General features: G+C 39.0%; 1 protein-coding gene across 1 annotated transcript in view; it reads left to right on the forward strand.

The window, feature by feature from the left end:
• Positions 1–17511, forward strand: part of CLIC4 (chloride intracellular channel 4) — a 54739-nt gene that overhangs the window by 24260 nt on the left and 12968 nt on the right. The window contains exons 2-4 of the mRNA XM_074934582.1: positions 3519–3628; positions 12306–12431; positions 17246–17352. Coding sequence (XP_074790683.1) covers positions 3519–3628; positions 12306–12431; positions 17246–17352 — 343 coding nt within the window. The remainder of the gene's footprint in view (positions 1–3518; positions 3629–12305; positions 12432–17245; positions 17353–17511) is intronic.

A 17511-nucleotide genomic window follows, 5' to 3' on the forward strand; every position in this document is an offset into this window, starting at 1 on the left:
TATAAACCAGATTTGTGACTCCTTTCTAGCTTTGTGTGTGTTTAAAATAAAATCAATTAACTCCCCCTAAAATTTCTAGTGGCTGCCTTCCAGAAGCTCCTGTGGTACTTCTGATTTTTAAAACTGTCTCATAAGTATTTTACTAGTTGCAGAATGTTCTGACTCTTTTGCAACATCCTGTCTGAAAAGTGACTTGGTCTGCAGATTCCAAACTCTGTTTGTTCAAGTGTCCTTATTTGGGGGCTTGTGCCTCTGAGGAGTTTTGGAATGTTTGAATGATTACTGGTACTTCTGCAGTTGTTTACTGACTTGTGAACTCTCTGAACTTCATGCTGTCTGCAGGCTGAGAGTGATGCGGGCATTCAGTTTTACAGGATCAGAACCACTGAGTCCAAGAACCACTCTGTTTCTGTAGAACAGAAGTGCTGCAGCTTGTCGGGACCTGGTGGGTCTTTTGGGTACCAGTTTCTACAGCATATTTGCGTCTTTAGTGTTCATAAGAGTTCCCAGAGTGAGGATGCTTTTCTAAGCTTATAAACCTCATTGCGGTGGATCTATATGAAGAAACTCTGCCCAGGACAATTACTGAATATTACAGTAGCAGAGCTTTTTGCAAAACTTCCATCTGCTTCTCAACTCAGGTGACTAATCTGACTACATGGAGGAAAGTCCCTGGGGAGGAGTTTCTACTGTAGCCTTTTCCCAGATGGCAGATACACTATGATCAATACCGAGTGTTAAAAATCATGAGTTAGGCCCCTCAAAATCATGAGATTAGTTTATCGTGAGGTTTTAAAAAAACACATTTTGTTTTCAGTTGCTTTCTAGTCTCTGAGCCTTTAGAGTTTTCCACACTTTCAAGCTTGTCTACAGAACCATGAGGGCTAGAAACTTACATTTCAAAATAAAAACTGAGATTCTTGTATAGTAATTAGTCCAGGAGCTGGGACTTAGCTAGATTTGGAGTTTTGCTTGGACTTGTGATAGTCATGAATTGGCAACAGTTCAATGATCTTTTATTTTTATTAGATGACTTCTATGGAGGTAGGTAGGATAAAACTTTTTCAAACTTAAAAACTGAATACTTCTAATGGTCAACTTTAGATGTACTTCTGTTTCTTACCTTAAAAATAAAGGAATTTAATGACCATAAAGCCCTAAGATTGATGAAACCTTAAGATTGCTTCTAGACTTCTTTAACACTTAGGCCTTTTTTTTTTCTTGAACTACTGGTCCAGTGTTCTAATTACCTGACTTTTCAATGTTTAACTATAAAGTTCAAAAGTTTTAATAGATTTACCATGATGTCACTTATAACTGCAGATAGTGAATCTTGCTTTTCATCAAAAGATCCACAATATAATTGAGATACATAGTCACTAGTTGAAATTGGCTGACTGCAGTACTTCTCACTCGATGAGGGGTAGCAGAAATGCGGTAGAACATTATTATAGCAATTTGCCCCAAAAGAAGGGAAATAAGTGGAAAGATCCACAAAGAATGATCTGTTGGAATGTTGCCATCAAAAGGTGTGTTCATGTGAAGAAGTTTAGTTGCCACTTAATGTTAAAAAGCTCATGATTCATCTAATACTTGAAAGATGAGCTATTTTTATGTACATCAAAAACTGTTTAAAAATATCCGTGAACAGTCATTGAAGGAAATGAGAAGCAAATGGGTTACTCAGCTTTGCAAGTATGCAAAACCTCAGTATAATTCACATCTCTACTAAAATGCCAGTCCTGCCTTTGTTGCAAAGAATCATCGTACAAAGGTCACAACAAATGACTAATAAAAAGCAACTTGGCAACAAACAAAACAGATGCAGGCATCCAAGTTGATGCTCCCAAGGGAGGCATGCACTTCACGCCTCTCCTTAATTATCCTTCGCTGCTGATTTCCTTTGAGTCATTGGGAGCACAACAAACCTTGCCTGGGCAAGAGCTAATAGTTTGAGTTATTAGCTGTAGCTTTTCCCATGGTTGGCACCTTATTTAGGATGGAGATGTGTGTGGCCAGTGTGTCTGTCATGCTCCTTTTTAATGCTCACCACCGTCTTACAGTCCTGAATGTATTTATAAGTCACATCACCAGCACATGGGAGAGCAGGGGTTTGCATGGTGCTGCCCTGCCAGATAGGAGGGAGAGTAGAAAGTCTTCTATACCCTTGAGATTAAAATGCATATATTGCAATTCTCCTCCCTGCCCTGTTTGTTCCTCACTGTGACTTCTTGGGATGAGGGGATTCAACGTCAATGGCTCATACAGTTCTCCCCCCGCCCCCTTTGGGGAAGTCAGTTGCGGTTCCATTTGTTCTGATGGTTTTGTGAGATAAACACCTGTCCTTTGGGAGTGAGACCGAGACCTCCCCCACCCCCAGCGTGGTTTTATGCAGGTGGCTGAACAGCCATCCGGTGACAACTTTCAATCACTACCAGTCTGTGTTGGATTCAAACCAAAACCTTATATTTGAGACAGCCTTCCACATGGAAACGGACTCCTAAAGCAACTCCCTTATCTTCAATGTATATTTCTACCATGGCTCCTGTGAGAAATTAACTCACCAAGGTTAGTTGTTTAGAGGGGAAGTTGGGAAGCACAATATATCATTTTGATGGTATGGCTTATCCCTCTATTCCCATCCTTCATATGTTGCTTATCTTAGATGGTAAGCTCTTTGGAACAGGAATTTTGCCTTACCTGTGTGGACAGCATCTAACACTCTGTAGGATATTCTTAAATACAAATAATACTTCGGCATGTACATTCAATCCCCAGTGTAGCCAATCTGGAAGTTCTACCACTAGCCACTTAAGTGCAATAGGATTGAGAGAGCTCCCTGCCGCAGAGGGTTAAAAGATAAAATGAAAGACAGATGTCTAATAGAAATATTTTTAATAAAGCTTTTAAATCTGTTTTTCATGCACTATACTAAGGATGGTAAACGCAACAATTCTGGAAATATTCATTTAAAGCATGCTGAGGAATCCCCTCCGTTGGGTATTGTATGGTAATATCTGAGGATATCCCTCCGGGTACTTGAGCAGGACTTTTGAACAGCCAAAGGACTGCTCCCAGAGAATCCTTCACAGCCTTTACTCTGAGCCCAGTGTTTGTCAGGATGAGACTCTGGGAGTTGTTAATGGTGCGTAATACATATGCTCCCCAACTTATGCAATCATTCCTTTCTGGAAAGCCTTGCGTAACTCAAATTTTGCGTAAGTCAGAAACATTAAGTAAAAATTTCCGCAACTCAAAAATCCTATTTCTGGCTTATGGAGCTTTTTCCATAAGTGTGAATTAGAGTAAGTCGGGTCTTGCGTAACCTGGGGAGCGTCTGTACCAGCATGGTGCAGACAGGATGAGTAAAACTTAGTCATAGACCTTACTACTGAGTCTCTGCTTTTATTTCAGGAGCTTCCAGTAATGGGAGGGGTGTGTGTGTGAGAGACACTGAATGAATGGATTGTGCACCTACTGCTACCCTTTGATATTAATGACCTGTTTCTCTTTCACAGGCTGGCAGTGATGGTGAAAGCATAGGAAACTGTCCCTTTTCACAGAGACTTTTCATGATTTTGTGGCTCAAGGGTGTAGTGTTTAGTGTCACAACGGTTGACTTGAAGAGGTAAGAAACATTGTGTCTCTGCCAAATGTACAGTAGCTTCATTTCTCAATGTGATGTGTGTTGTGTAGGTCTAAGGCTTCCAAATTTTACTTAGTACATCTTATTTCAAACATGACTGACTTCTTGCACCAATTACTGTGCCATGGGTATATTCTCTAAAGCACTTATGGTCGAATACTAATTTGGCGGTGTGTGTCACTGCATGATGGTTGCAAGATCTTGCCCGATTTGAGTTCTCACATCTGTTTACATTATTGAAAGCCAGCTTTAATGTCCAATGATGGCTTCTGCAAAGCTAACTCATGGGAAGACATGTTAATGGATGCTGCCTTAACTGATAACTGAACAAGTAACATAGGACACTGACTTAAACAAGGACTATAGATAACTGGCTCATAATCCAGACACAGTTTGAGAAGCTGATTCAGCCTCTTTCAGTTTTGAACAAATTCCTATATTTACTTACCTTTTTGAGATGTGGAGATTGGTTTCAAGGCCTCAGTTACTCTTATCTTTCCTGTTTTTTATTTTTAATGTGCTATGCTTGCTTGATCATTTATCTGGAAAACTTTTGCCATGCACAGAGGCTTAGATGATCAGTGCTTCATTAACAGAACAACCATATTCCTGGGTGAGACACTGAATTGAATCTATATGACTAAATTGTCACACATGACACAAAAAATGTAGCCCTTGGCAAATTTTCAGCAAAGTTTCTTTTTTTTTTTTTTTTTTTTTTTTGCAGCTTCATCCCCGGTCGAGTTAATATCTTTAATGCCCTGAACCTCAAAGGCATTGTCCTTTTTAATATGAGTGGCTCAACACAATTCTGGTTAGAGTGAGACAAACACAGGACAGTAACCTAGAATCAAATATTGTATCCGTGAGCTAGGAGAGAAATATACACTTGCTTTCCAAAGGCCATCTGTAGTGTATGCCATAAATAGGATACAAAATAAAGTATATTCTGTCACACAGATCACTTTTTATATTCCTGGCTCTTATTAACAAGGGGTGAATGGAGTATATCTTAGTGGGAATTATATGACCAGTGTGGTTATAGCTTCCTTAGCTTTCCAGCATACCTGAAAATTTTGTATTGGGTGACCGTGAAAGTTGGAAAGCCTTTCTGCACCACACCACACAGAAAATCACTCAGTATAATTAAAAAATATTTTGTCACCAGGCACACACCCTTAATATTTCCTAGAACAGATGAGTTTTTTCCAATCCAGTTTCTTTAAAGAACACACTAATAAGTTGGTCTCTTACAATTAGCCATTGAAAGTGAGTATTGTATTGCAGGGTAATAAATATGCAGGACATTCAGTAATGAAAGATTATGAAAATCTATAATTCAGAAAAGAACCCAGCATGGAATGGCCCTTGCACTTGGATTGTGTCTGGTTTTTAATGATGTACTCTTACTGCATAACTTAGTAGTTTACATATGGTCTTGTACAAATAAGAATTGCTTCATAGTTCATTGCAAAGGAATTTTGCCAAGTGAAGAATCGTTGGATGGATCCTAAAGATCATCTGACCTACAGGCAAACTACCCATGAGTTTTTTGGGTAATTGCAGATTGTGGGACGCAACTCTTAAAATCCTTTTCAGATCTCTAAGATAAGCCCTGCTATCATCACATAATAAAAACAAAGATGGCATTTTCACAAACTTGCATTGGTAGAAGGAACACTTTCCCAATAAGAGAATGAGTAGAAATCCAATGTAATGTAGTCTGCTCTTTTATATAGCACTGTACAAATATCAGGTCTGTATCAACCTATGCCCATTTGTAAATGGAGAAACTGTAGTGCACAAATGAAATGATTAGCTCAATGGACATGCAGAACCGTATGATGACAGAGCCAGAAACAAAACCAGGTATCCTGATTTCCCAGGCCTTGACTCTGCCCACTGTTACCTAATGTTAAGTTCAGTAGAGTGTTGTTTTAGTGTGTGGTATGAAGTAAGTTTTTATAATAAAACTAATCTGGGTTGAAAACAAATGTTTATCAATTTGGCTAACTTTGAAGTGGCAGAAGAAAGGAAAGCCTATGGCATTCTAGACTTTAATATTACTTACAAACTTAATTTTTCCTATTGGGAGTAAAGAACATAATGTATTGTGTTTGCCTAAGAGTAAAACCAAAGAAGTATGTGGATATTGCGATCAGAGCTTTTTTAAAAAGTCTAGCAAAAGGAGGCCAGCATGAGACATCCTGAACTCTATTTCTAATAACAAACTAGTTGATTTAGTTTTTGTTGATATTGCTGGCATTGGAACAGAAACCTCTTAGCACCACAGATTGAGGTTAACTCCATACTGGTAATCCAGTGTAGGTATTCACTGTTCCTTCATACAGCCATGAAACAGGACACATTTAAAAGAAAAGTCTTTATTGACATGCCTGCATTTGTAGCAATGTTATAAAGTTCTTTGGGCTGGATAAGATTTCCTTGTAAACATTGGTGTTGCTTCCAACTCACATGTACTGAACCTTCCATTTAACTGTGTGGCTTGTAGACCCTCCAAAACAGGCTTCTACAGGGTTTTAGCTCTGGGCTCTCATTGCTGTTATTGATTGCGTACTTTAAAAACCCAGTGCAACTTCTGGAAAAAAAAAATTAGAGGACCATGTTAATAGACCCATTATGTATTTATAAGCATCAGAAGTATCTGGGTCACTTCTTCTCATGTCAGACACGTAATTAGAAATGCAAAAGATTTCTGTTCAGATTGCATTGTTTCTGTATACCCTTCACATCTGGGCATTAATGGAAAGAAATTTCAGGTTTAACTTAATTTAAACCTCTTGCAGTCATCCTCTCTCCATCCTAATATGTCTTTCCTTCTAGTTCTCTAGGTTTTGGTTTAGGGGAAAAAGTGCAAAGTAGATTCAAAACTGAGAAATAGAATTAGAGAAAAGCAGCTGGGATTTTGTTTTGTACCTGACCTTATAGTGATGGATGTGTGCCCTGTGATAGAGGGACACATCTGCAGTCACTACAAGTAATTAAAATCTTGAATAGCGGTGGGATATCAAGTTAATCTTTGTTTAAAAAAAAAAAAGTTCAAAATAAGGCTACAGAAATACACATTTTGCTGTTAACTTGTTGATCAATGTGCCTGGATTACCAAATGCCTAGCAGTAGTGCTGCTTGGCACATAAGAGTAGTTGAATGTTTTGATTAAATTGGAGCCTTATTTACATGTAGGTTTTCTACCATTTACCAAGAGAAGAACAGGTGCTGGCATTTGTCCCCATATTCATAATAGTGCCATTAGGAATGGCTTCCAGGAATACAGTATGCAATGAGTATCATATGCTCTTTTATACTCCCCCCCCCCCCCCCCCCCAGTTTAACGTGCTGTACATATTCTTAAGCTTCACTTTCCAAACTTTGCTACTCCTGTTTTGTCCCGTTATGGACAGCCACAAACTTGTGAAAGTTAGGTGCTGAGAACTTTTCACTCATTAATTTATCTCACTAACTTAGAAATTGTGGGTATACTTGCAAACCATCCTCTTGCTTGACAGTACAATACAATTTGTATACAATAGTAGGCCTAGTTTGCATTAACTAACTTTTGACACTGTAAGGTCAGTGTTTGGCCTTAAATGAAAGATCTGTGGGCCCTCTAATTCAATTCTGTAGTTGTCTTGGTAGGTCATGGTTTGGTACAAAAGTTCACCAATAAGTAACTTTGGGATACACCAGAAGAACTGAGTCTTATTTGATTTACTTTTTATGATGTGTATTTTCCTTTCCTAAATTGTGTTAAATATAGTAATGTGCAAACAAAAGAATATTTTGCAGTTCTCAGTTCAACTATTAGTTACTAGGGGCACGAGAAAATATGCACACAGACTGAATTAAATGAGACATACCAGCATTTCAGTAAGACCAAATGTTTCTTGCTTCTATGCAGTCAAAGACAGAGGCTCTATTCTTTCCCTTTTCAGTAACAGCTTTTTATGTGCAGAAATTTAACTTGTTCTGATGACTGGAGCAGTGTAAAAACTGTTAAGCTTGTAATAAAATTCAAGGCAAGCGTGTGTTCAATTTAATTTAGAAATCCTGTTTGGAAGCATTAGTTTACACCTTTGAGATTCTATTTTTAGACTATTCTTCAAATTTATAAAATTGACACCCAATCCATAACTAACCTCCACCCCTAAACATTCAAGGACTGCCCATACATAAAATCACGTCTTCGATAGCCTGTGTAAGGTGGAGGAAAGTTTTCTATTTACCAATGTATTTATCCAGTGATTCTTGGAGATTTGCTTCAGCATGTGTCAGATAAACACCACTCAATCATGCTAACCCACTGCCCCGGCTTTTACTACGCTATTCAACTTTAAGGGCTTGTGTACACACAGAGTTGTTCCTGATCAACTCCGTGTGTGGACAGTTATTCTGAAGCAAGAGGTCTGGAATAAAAGAGTCTACACTTGGACATGATTAGGAGCAGCTTTTGTGCTTTAAATTTACACCCTACCATAGTCCATGTTAACCATCGAGTTCAGACAAGATTACTTTCCTAAAATATGGTAAATATCCAGACTAGATTTCAGTTGTTGTCACCAGATAATTAAATGGACAAATTGCTGTTAATAAGGGCCTGTCTACGCTGTGCCTTAGTCTGCACCAGCTGGGGTGTAAATTCTAATTGGCCCATGCTAGTGCGTGCTAAAATTTGCTTATGCGCATTAATGTAGTCCTGTTCCAAAAACATGGGCCAGTTAGCGTGCAACACACTGGTGCTCGTTAGAAGTTGCATCCTAGCTGGTGCAGAGTAAGGCACCATGTAGACAAGCCTTAACATAGATCTGAACTGTAAACTACGTGTAGCCCACACCTGCAAATCAAAGTAGAAATCTATATGGTGACTTTTTAGAAGCTCAGTGAAAGAGACAAGAATTGTTTAAAGATTTCTGTTGCAGCCCCTAGGGCCTAGGCACAATATATACTAAAACTTTCATTCTAATTTTCATATAAGGGCTAATACTAGGCCACTTTGCTATCCAGTCAAGTCATTTATAACCAAATTGTTTTCTGTAATTTCTGGGATACAGCTTTTAAAGCACACCATTGGCCTCTTACCCTGAACTTCAAAGGAGTGAAGGCAGGCCAGGTGGCCTGAGAAGATTCTGATAAGCTCTTTTAAGGACATGCCGCTGCGTTCATAGGGTAACTCTACCTTGCAGCTGGGAAGGTGCTTCCCAGGTCAGGTAGGCAGACATGCTATCTCTCCTCAAGCGAGTGCACTAAAAGCAGTGTAGCCAGGTATAGCATAGGCAGCAGCACCAGCTACTTGCCGGAATACAAACTTGCCTAGAACACCAGATACGTACTTGCTCAGCTAGCATGAGCCACTGCCCAGCTATGCTGCTCTCTTAAGCATGCTAGTTCGAGCAGAGCTGGTGCATGTCTGTCTGCCCAAGCAGGGAAACATGCTGTCAGCTGCAGCGTAATGTACCCATAGATAATCAAATAGCATTTGAGATTGTGGCTTTGAGGTTATGGCTTGTAGTTCTAAGATAAGTATGATCTAATGGTTAGCATAGCAAACTGTGGGTCATAACTCCTGCATTCTGTTCCTGGCTGTGTACTTACTGGACCTTAAACTCTGTGCCTGTTACCTCATTTTCAAAATAGAAGGAGGCAAACATCACAGCATTTGAGGTTTTGTTTGTAAAGTGCTTTGAGATCCTTGGGTGAAATGTGCTGTGTTGATCCAATATTCTATACTGCACAGGTGTTTATACAGTATTCCACATGCTTTGTTTTCATATGTCCATTTTATTTAAGGACACAGTGCAGCTAATAAATTACTTTAATGTCATTTGAAATCATGTAGAAACCTTCCCTTTTGATATTTCGTTAGTGTGAAGTCTTGTCTGTTTCTGAAATTAAACCTTCTCCTTGATAGCATTATTGCAAGTGGTTTTGGCTGCATTTGTTTATCTAGTCAATGTGCAAAATTGGAAGGGAGCCAGGATGGCTTCCTGCAGTTGTTGCGGGTGTACAGAGCTGTATTTTAATACAAAGTTAAGGTATGAATTGACTCGCAGAGCCCTCTGGCATAAAACAGTGGGTGGAAAGGACAAATAGGAATGGCACTCTGCAATGAGTGAGAACTACTTCGGAAAATTAAAATTGCCACATTTGCCTCAATATCCTGACTTCTACCATCTTCACTAAAATGCCACCAGAGTAAAAGTGGGTGTTAAGATTAAACACTGAGGTGCCTGAGTACTGACAGTGAAGTCTCTGGTTTAGTTTTGCATGTAATTTCAGCTGCATGTAATTCATAGGTATGCTTATAGCATAAGTACAAATGATCCTGTGTACATCTGCCAAAGCCTTAGAGCCTTTTTATGGCTATTGCTGCTTCCTTTGTTAAAGGGTTGTGTTGTAGCCAGGGAATGAAATCTAGCATATCTTGTTTAAATTGTGTAGGAATTTACACTGTCTGATTGCTGCAGTACTAACTGGCATACCTATAGTTACTTGATTAACTACATTTTAAAGGTCTTATCCACACACCCCTGTGCTTTTCCACACGAGTTGGAAACAATCTTCCTTAAACTTACTGCTGTTAGCATAGTTTCGCTGATTAGTGTGGACAAGGGTTTTGGTTTGAGAATCATGTTATCAATTGCACCCTAAAATAATCTAGAGCATGAAAATAACCTCAAATTCCTATTTATGCTTGCCAGAGAAAACTGTTCTTGACCATAAAGAATCACTGGCTTCAGTCCAGGATTTAACTTCCGCTGTAAGACTGATGAAAAGTTGACACATAGTATTGTAATTCCTGTTTGAGTTAAGACTGTCACACTAACATGGAAGTATTGCATTCCAGGGGGGTTTCTTATAGGAGAGAATTTAAAGGGAGCTATTTTTAGATGAGACTGGATTCAGAGCCTGCATCCTTTATTCCTGTCCCCTGCCTGAACTTCTCAACTTCTGCACTCGAACATTAAATGTCCCTCTGCTTCCCTACGTCTGATGCTACAAATGAAATAGCAGATGTGCAAACACACCTTGTGTTGAAAGGAATAAATTACGCAAGTCAGAATGAATGTGAGTGGACGGATGCACGTGTAGCTGGCACACAGCTTTTTAGATGTGTGCCTGCAATGTCGCATGCTGTCACCTCTACACCACTACCAACTAAGGGGAAAGGAGCAGCCATCAAGTGCCCATAAAATAAACTAGCTAGGCTTGATAAAAAATACAGCGTGAGAGGCATTGTTGGTAGACATCCCGGAAAGCAAGAGGTGTCACCAAATCTCTTTATAAAAAGACTTGATGCCTCCTTGCTCATCTCTGTAGAATCTAAGTACTTATGACTGTGCCAGTCAGTGATATCCTCCTCTTCCCACCCCAAGTCCATGGTTCTTGCCAGGAAAATCTTACTTTCCTCAATATTTACTTAGAGAAAAAAAATAGCCTCCTATTCTTAGATTGTTACTAGGGCACACTTTTCTCCTTACTGCTTGTTGTTTTTTTTGTTGGCAAAGAATGGCATGCGTGGTGTTTTAATTTATTTCTGGTTTAATTTATATCCATTAGGAAAAATTTGGATGTGGCGAGGTAGAGGTATTAGGGATGCAGACCGGTTCCATGCAGGTTGCTCTATGTACCAACATACATTGGGGGTAAAACAGACCTGACAGTGAGGAAAGAAATTACAACCCTGAACATCTCAAAATAACTATATACAGTAGAACCTCTGAGTTAAACACCAGAGTTACCAACTGACCAGTAAACCACACACCTCATTTGGAACCGGAAGTATGCAATCAGGCAGCAGCAGAGACCCAAAACAAACAAACCAAAACAAAACTGCAAATACAGGACAGTACTGTATTAAACATAAATTGCTAAAAATATAAAGGGAAAGTTTTTTAAAAAATTTTTGATAAGGGTAAGGAAACTCTTTCTGTGCTTGTTTCAGTTAAATTAGAATGGTTAAAAGCAGCATTTTTCTTCTGCATATTGAAGTTTCAAAGCTGTATTAAATCAATGTTCTGTTGTAAACTTTTGAAAACACAACCAAAACATTTTGTTTAGAGTTACGAACATTTCAGATTTCAGAGTAACAGCCATGTTAGTCTGTATTCGCAAAAAGAAAAGGAGTACTTGTGGCACCTTAGAGACTAACCAATTTATTTGAGCTGTAGCTCACGAAAGCTTATGCTCAAATAAATTGGTTAGTCTCAAAGGTGCCACAAGTACTCCTTTTCTTTTTGCGAACATTTCAGAATTACAAACAACCTCCATTCCTGAGGTGTTCATAACTCTGAGGTTCTACTGTATTCTACTATTCCTACAAAGGAGATCTGAAAACAGCTAATTAAGAATTAAAGCAAACTTTGAAGTACCACAAATACATTGAGATTAAAAACTTTACTAGTGTAGTTGTCATGAAATTGCAAGGCATTGAACTCCCTTTCATATGCTGTTGCTTACTGAAAGCACAGTTTCACCACTGATGCTCGTGTTAACTCTTGGAGGGGCAGAGCTGGCATGCAGAGATTGGCCTCAGGCAGTACCTCTATGATCAGAGGTAGCATTGATAGCTGGGATCATGGTTGTACTGTGCTCACTTGTTCCTTTTAAAATTGTTTTGTATCACATTTGCATTGCACCATAGGAAACCAGCAGACCTACAGAACTTGGCTCCAGGGACTCATCCACCCTTTGTTACCTACAATAGTGAGGTGAAAACAGATGTGAACAAGATTGAAGAGTTCCTTGAAGATGTCTTGTGTCCACCCAAGTAAGTATTGTGCGGAAAATGTATTTGGAAACAGGTTATTTGGTAACAGTAGCATGGGTATCTGGCCTCAGGGTTGTTGGTGTTGCTTTGTTTAAATTCCTGTTTATGGAGAAGCTACCTGCAATAAATAGTGCAAGTATTATTGTTAACCAAGTTTAAGATGCTTTCCATATCAACAAACTAAAATCTGAATCTTTGGAACATGGATTGAGGCCTTAAATATTTCATCCAGAAACCACATATTTTATAAATACCCATTTGTTTAGGAAGAAGTCAACGTGGAAATAGACTAGAGGTTATCTGTAATCAACTGTTACCATTTTATACATGCATGTTGGAGCCTGAATATTTTTCATTTTTGGTGGTTGAGGGTGGGGCTGTGAGCTAGAAGGGAGGCAAGATACGTAGGCCTTGCTAATAAGATTGTATTCATGTAACTGAAAATGGGGCCCCACTTCACAGAACTATATATCTGTGCATTCACATTAAATCATTAAGGAAACCTATTTTCTGGTGATCTACTTATGGTCTTTTGCAAGATTTGTATTTGCAGACATTCTTCTAGAAGTAGAAGACATGGCATTCAGCCGTTTAAGTTAAAATGAAAAGTTCATTTCAAGTAAGGATGGTAAATGTCAGTGACTTGCATGTTTTCCATTAGAAAGCTTTTCCTCATTCCTTCCTAGCTTATTGAATAAGAAAAAGGATAATCACTGTGTATACCTTGCAGAATCAATCATATCTATGTGCAAGTTGGCAGTAGCTTTCTGTGGCTTGGGCCCATCTTGCCACGCATGATGATATGCTCCCCGCTTCTAAATGTGTACGTGAGGCTAAGGTTGAGCCTTAAGCCTGTCAAAATTGTGATGGAAAATGTGAATACATGTTTTATTCATTAGATTATGTAGTGCAAGAGCAGGAACCTGTATCAGGTACCCTTTAAACGCCAACTGGCAGGCTGTGGTGTTGATCAGACATGGGTCGTCTCTGGCTAGCTGAGCTCTCTCTCCTCTGAGCCTTCAGGAAGAGGAAGGATTTCTGGAACATCACATTTTTCTTCTTCTCTTGTTCAGAATCTTGCGGTCAATGACCACGTATCTTCTGGGACAGATGGTTTTTAAGTCACATGTTTTTAAAAATGTCTCCTTTCCCTTGGGCTGGCAGGACTAATGGAGCAAAGCAGACTGTATGGCTGCGTATAGTCATTCTACTGTGTATCAAGCCCAATTTTCCATTCCCTGAGCACTGGATTGCAGTGATAAGGGGGGCAGCTTTCCACTGTAATCCCCGCCTATTATGTTAAAAGCGCCATGTGCTTGATTGTATATGCTTGCTCCAGAAAGCAGAAGTGTGTAATTATAGTCTCTACCCCAGGGTGGTTTAAGAGAATCTGGAGCAGGACTTGTCCAGTTCTCTACAAGTAGAAAATTCATTGGGACAGATAATGTACTTGACTGTCCATAAAACAAGTCTTCTCTCTTTTCCAAACACACACTTTGCTTTTAAGAGTGTTTTGAATTAAATTAACATCTGCGAGCATTTTCATATCTTTTTGGGGCGACAGGCACTATGTAGGTGTAAGAGTAAATGAACTGAGGTATTTTTATCCCACATAGGAAAGGGTCAGAAAGTTAAGGTTACAAAAAGTCTGTTTCTTTGAGCTGAGAACTGTTAACATCAAACATACCAGTCCATCTTAAGCTGTTCTTGGAATAGAAAAGAGCCATTGTGTCTATTCAGTCATCTGAAAAAAGGAAGGTCAAAAGGGATTGATCAATTGCCAGTGAGATTGTTTTACTGTACACTAATAAAACCATCTCTTGTTGATCAGAAAGCAACTTTATTTTTTAATCTAATTTTTTTTCTGATTGGATTTTGTGTTGTAAACCACTCTTGAGTTTTGACTACCTTTTTGTGCAACATACTGTAAGTGCTGTCCTTACCTAATGTGTGAACCCTATGTATAATCTGCAGGGGTTTGCAACAATTTTAGAGGAGTCTAGGGACAGTGAGTGGTCTCCAGTTAAAGGTGGGCTTGAGTAAAACCCTGGATCTCAACCGTCAACTCTGAGGGTGTTCAAAGTCTAGGATAAACTTCTGGGAATGGCCTCTGTGTATAATGGGTTAAATCAGAAACTCTGATCCAAACTTTGAGGTAGTTGACATCATTGAGCTCGCCCTTAGGCTATGTCTACATTGCAATGAGAGCTGTGACTTCAGCACATGTAGACGTTATTTGAGATTGCTTTGAGCTAGCTAGCTCAGACAACAATAGCAACAACGCCATGGCAGCCTGAGCTCTGCAGCCCCACCCAGGACGTGGGTATGTACTGAAGTGGCTTGCTTGTGCTGCTGTCCATGCTGCCGTGACTTCATCGCTATTGGTTTTTGAACTGGTTAGATCAAAACTAGTTTGTGTATGTCTGCATTCTCTGCATCCACACCTCTTATTGCAGTGTCGACATACCTTTGGGCTTTGTCTACACTAGCACTTTTGTCAGCAAAACTTTTGTTGGTCAGGGTGTGAAAAAACTGCCTCCCCCTCCCCCCCCAACCGACATAAGTTTCACCGACAAAAGTGGCATAGAGAGGCTACACAAGAGACCTTTCAGCAGCGCAGCTGCAGTGGTACAGCTGTCCTGCTGTAAGGTCCACAGTGTAAACGCAGCCTAAGTCTCAATGGCTAGTCCACGAGAGGGAGGGATCTGGGAATTAAGAATTGCTATTAAAATCCCTTATTTTGATATTCAGTGACTAGTAGGGGAATCCTCTGGGGGAAAGGAACAAGTGAGTGGGTGGTGGTGCATTGTGGACACCACTACTCATTTTTGGCCCTGTGGGAGGGTTCCAAAAGTCTCTTCAAACCTAGTTCTCATTTAAACTAGTTGATTAACATTAGACAGTGACAAATTCTCTTCAAAACACTTCCCACACATCAGTATTACTGTTTACTTTGCACAGAGATATTTGATAGGCATATTTTTTAATTGCTTAACATGGTTTTTATAAACCATTTTCAAATTAGTTTTGATGCTCCTGATCAAATTACATTACAACAGAACTTAGTAAGGTGGTTTTTTTTTTAATACAAGACTGTAGTCATCTGCTCTGTCTCGTGGCTATTGGTTTTGGGAGATGAAAGTTGAAAAAACTGCATATATGGCAATTTTTAAAACCAACTGAATCTCAGTTGAGTAACCAGTATCATTTGGGAAGAGAAACATGGAAAACAAACATTTTTAGTGTTATAAATTTATGTCTAGTCTCAAAAAAGGCAGCAGACAAGCAATACATAATATGAACACATTTGGTTCATATTTTAGGGAAAAAATAAAAGGGCACTAATACCGAAAATCTCTAAAATGAGAAATGAAATATAACTTCAGCAGAAATCTAGAAAGCTAGTCAACATGTACATGCTTCAAGTCTCGCACTGACTGAATATTCCAATTTTCATGTTTAGGAAAAGTATCAGTGCAGTCTTGACTTAAATAAGTATACGTTTGCCTGTCATTAACTAGGCAAGAACGAGCACTATTCTTTGTTCAATGTAACTGACATAGCAATATTCAGGACCAGCCTAAGGGGTGGGCAATCAGGGTGGCTGCCACATTGTTCCAACACTCAACCCTTTTCCCCCTGCTCAGGGCGCTCTAAACATCCTTGGGCAGGCCCTGACAATATTGCTTGTATCGATCAAGAGATTCCAGTTACACAGTGACAGGGAACCTTTTAAAAATATCCCTACTTCACAGAACGGAGCAATAGGACAGAGATCTCAGTATTCAGGAGAGTAGTGTGTTTCCCTTTGCACAGGGTTGTGCATTAACATTTTTGTTTGTAAAGCTTAGCTGGGCATTTTATAGTCTCCTGATCTTTACAAATATGTAAATAACATAAAATGTTAAAGGTCTGCTGGTGAACACATAACTAAAACCCACAGCCAGCTCAGAAATGCTAGCTTTGTGACCCTCAGTGTAACTGGATACCCATTTTACGTGCTGTATGTAGGTTTTTTTCATATTCTCCAGTGGAATTGGCAGGTCCTCTGGTAATCCTTATCGCAGAAATAAGCACTAAAGTTCTTCAGAATTCCAGGTCCTGACTCATGTTATAGATAGTTTAGTCACATTGAGATAAGTCTAAAGAACATTTTAAAGGGGAAGGCACTTGGGTTAAACATAATTTGTTTTTTTTTTTAAATTCCTTGCATGTTATTGATACCAATTTAAGTTAATAAAATTGAGTTTACCTTTCACTGTTTATGCTGTTCAGTATTTGCAGATCATTGAGTTTTACAGTGAAAGTAGAACAGCCAGTTTCACATTTGGCAGTCAGTTTTATTTCCTGATTCTGATGGCACTGTTTCATTGCAACATTGCAACTGTTTAAATCAACACAGTTTATTGATATTTGTTTTAAAAAAACACTACCAACATTTCCATTTGGATCTTGTAAACCTAAATTTTGGGCCTGAAAATGACTAAATTGTGGTGGGTTCTTTTTAAAAGGTGCACATAATCTAGAACAATGGCTTTCAACCTTTTTTTTCATTTGCGGACCCCTATGAAATTTCAAATGGAGGTAAAGACTTCTTTGGAAATCTAAGACATAGTCTGCATACCTACGGGTCTGCTGATCACCAGTCGAAAACCACCGATAGTGTGTTAATAACCTAAGTAGAATGTACACATTTCTTTGCCTGTTTAATGCTAATAAATACATGGCTGACTGGTCATATTGTTTCTGCTGAATATTACAGAAGAACTGCTGTTGGAATATTTTCCCACAAACGATTGCATCTTTCTGCTTAGGTACTTAAAGCTTTCACCAAAGCACCCAGAATCAAACACCGCTGGAATGGACATCTTTGCCAAATTTTCTGCATTTATCAAGAATTCCAGACCAGAGGCCAATGAAGGTAGGAGACCTCAGTCCTGTAATCTCTGGTGCCTGGGTATTTCATTGGGTTGTGGGGACGGCAATTGAAGCTGTCTTTTTTTTTTTAAGTGCTTATAGTTTTGTACTATTTTCTGCTCTCTGTTTACATCTTTGTTCGTCTTTTTTCCAAGGTAGAACA

This window comes from Natator depressus, chromosome 19 (genome assembly GCF_965152275.1).
Source record: "Natator depressus isolate rNatDep1 chromosome 19, rNatDep2.hap1, whole genome shotgun sequence".
Lineage (NCBI taxonomy): Eukaryota > Metazoa > Chordata > Testudines > Cheloniidae > Natator > Natator depressus.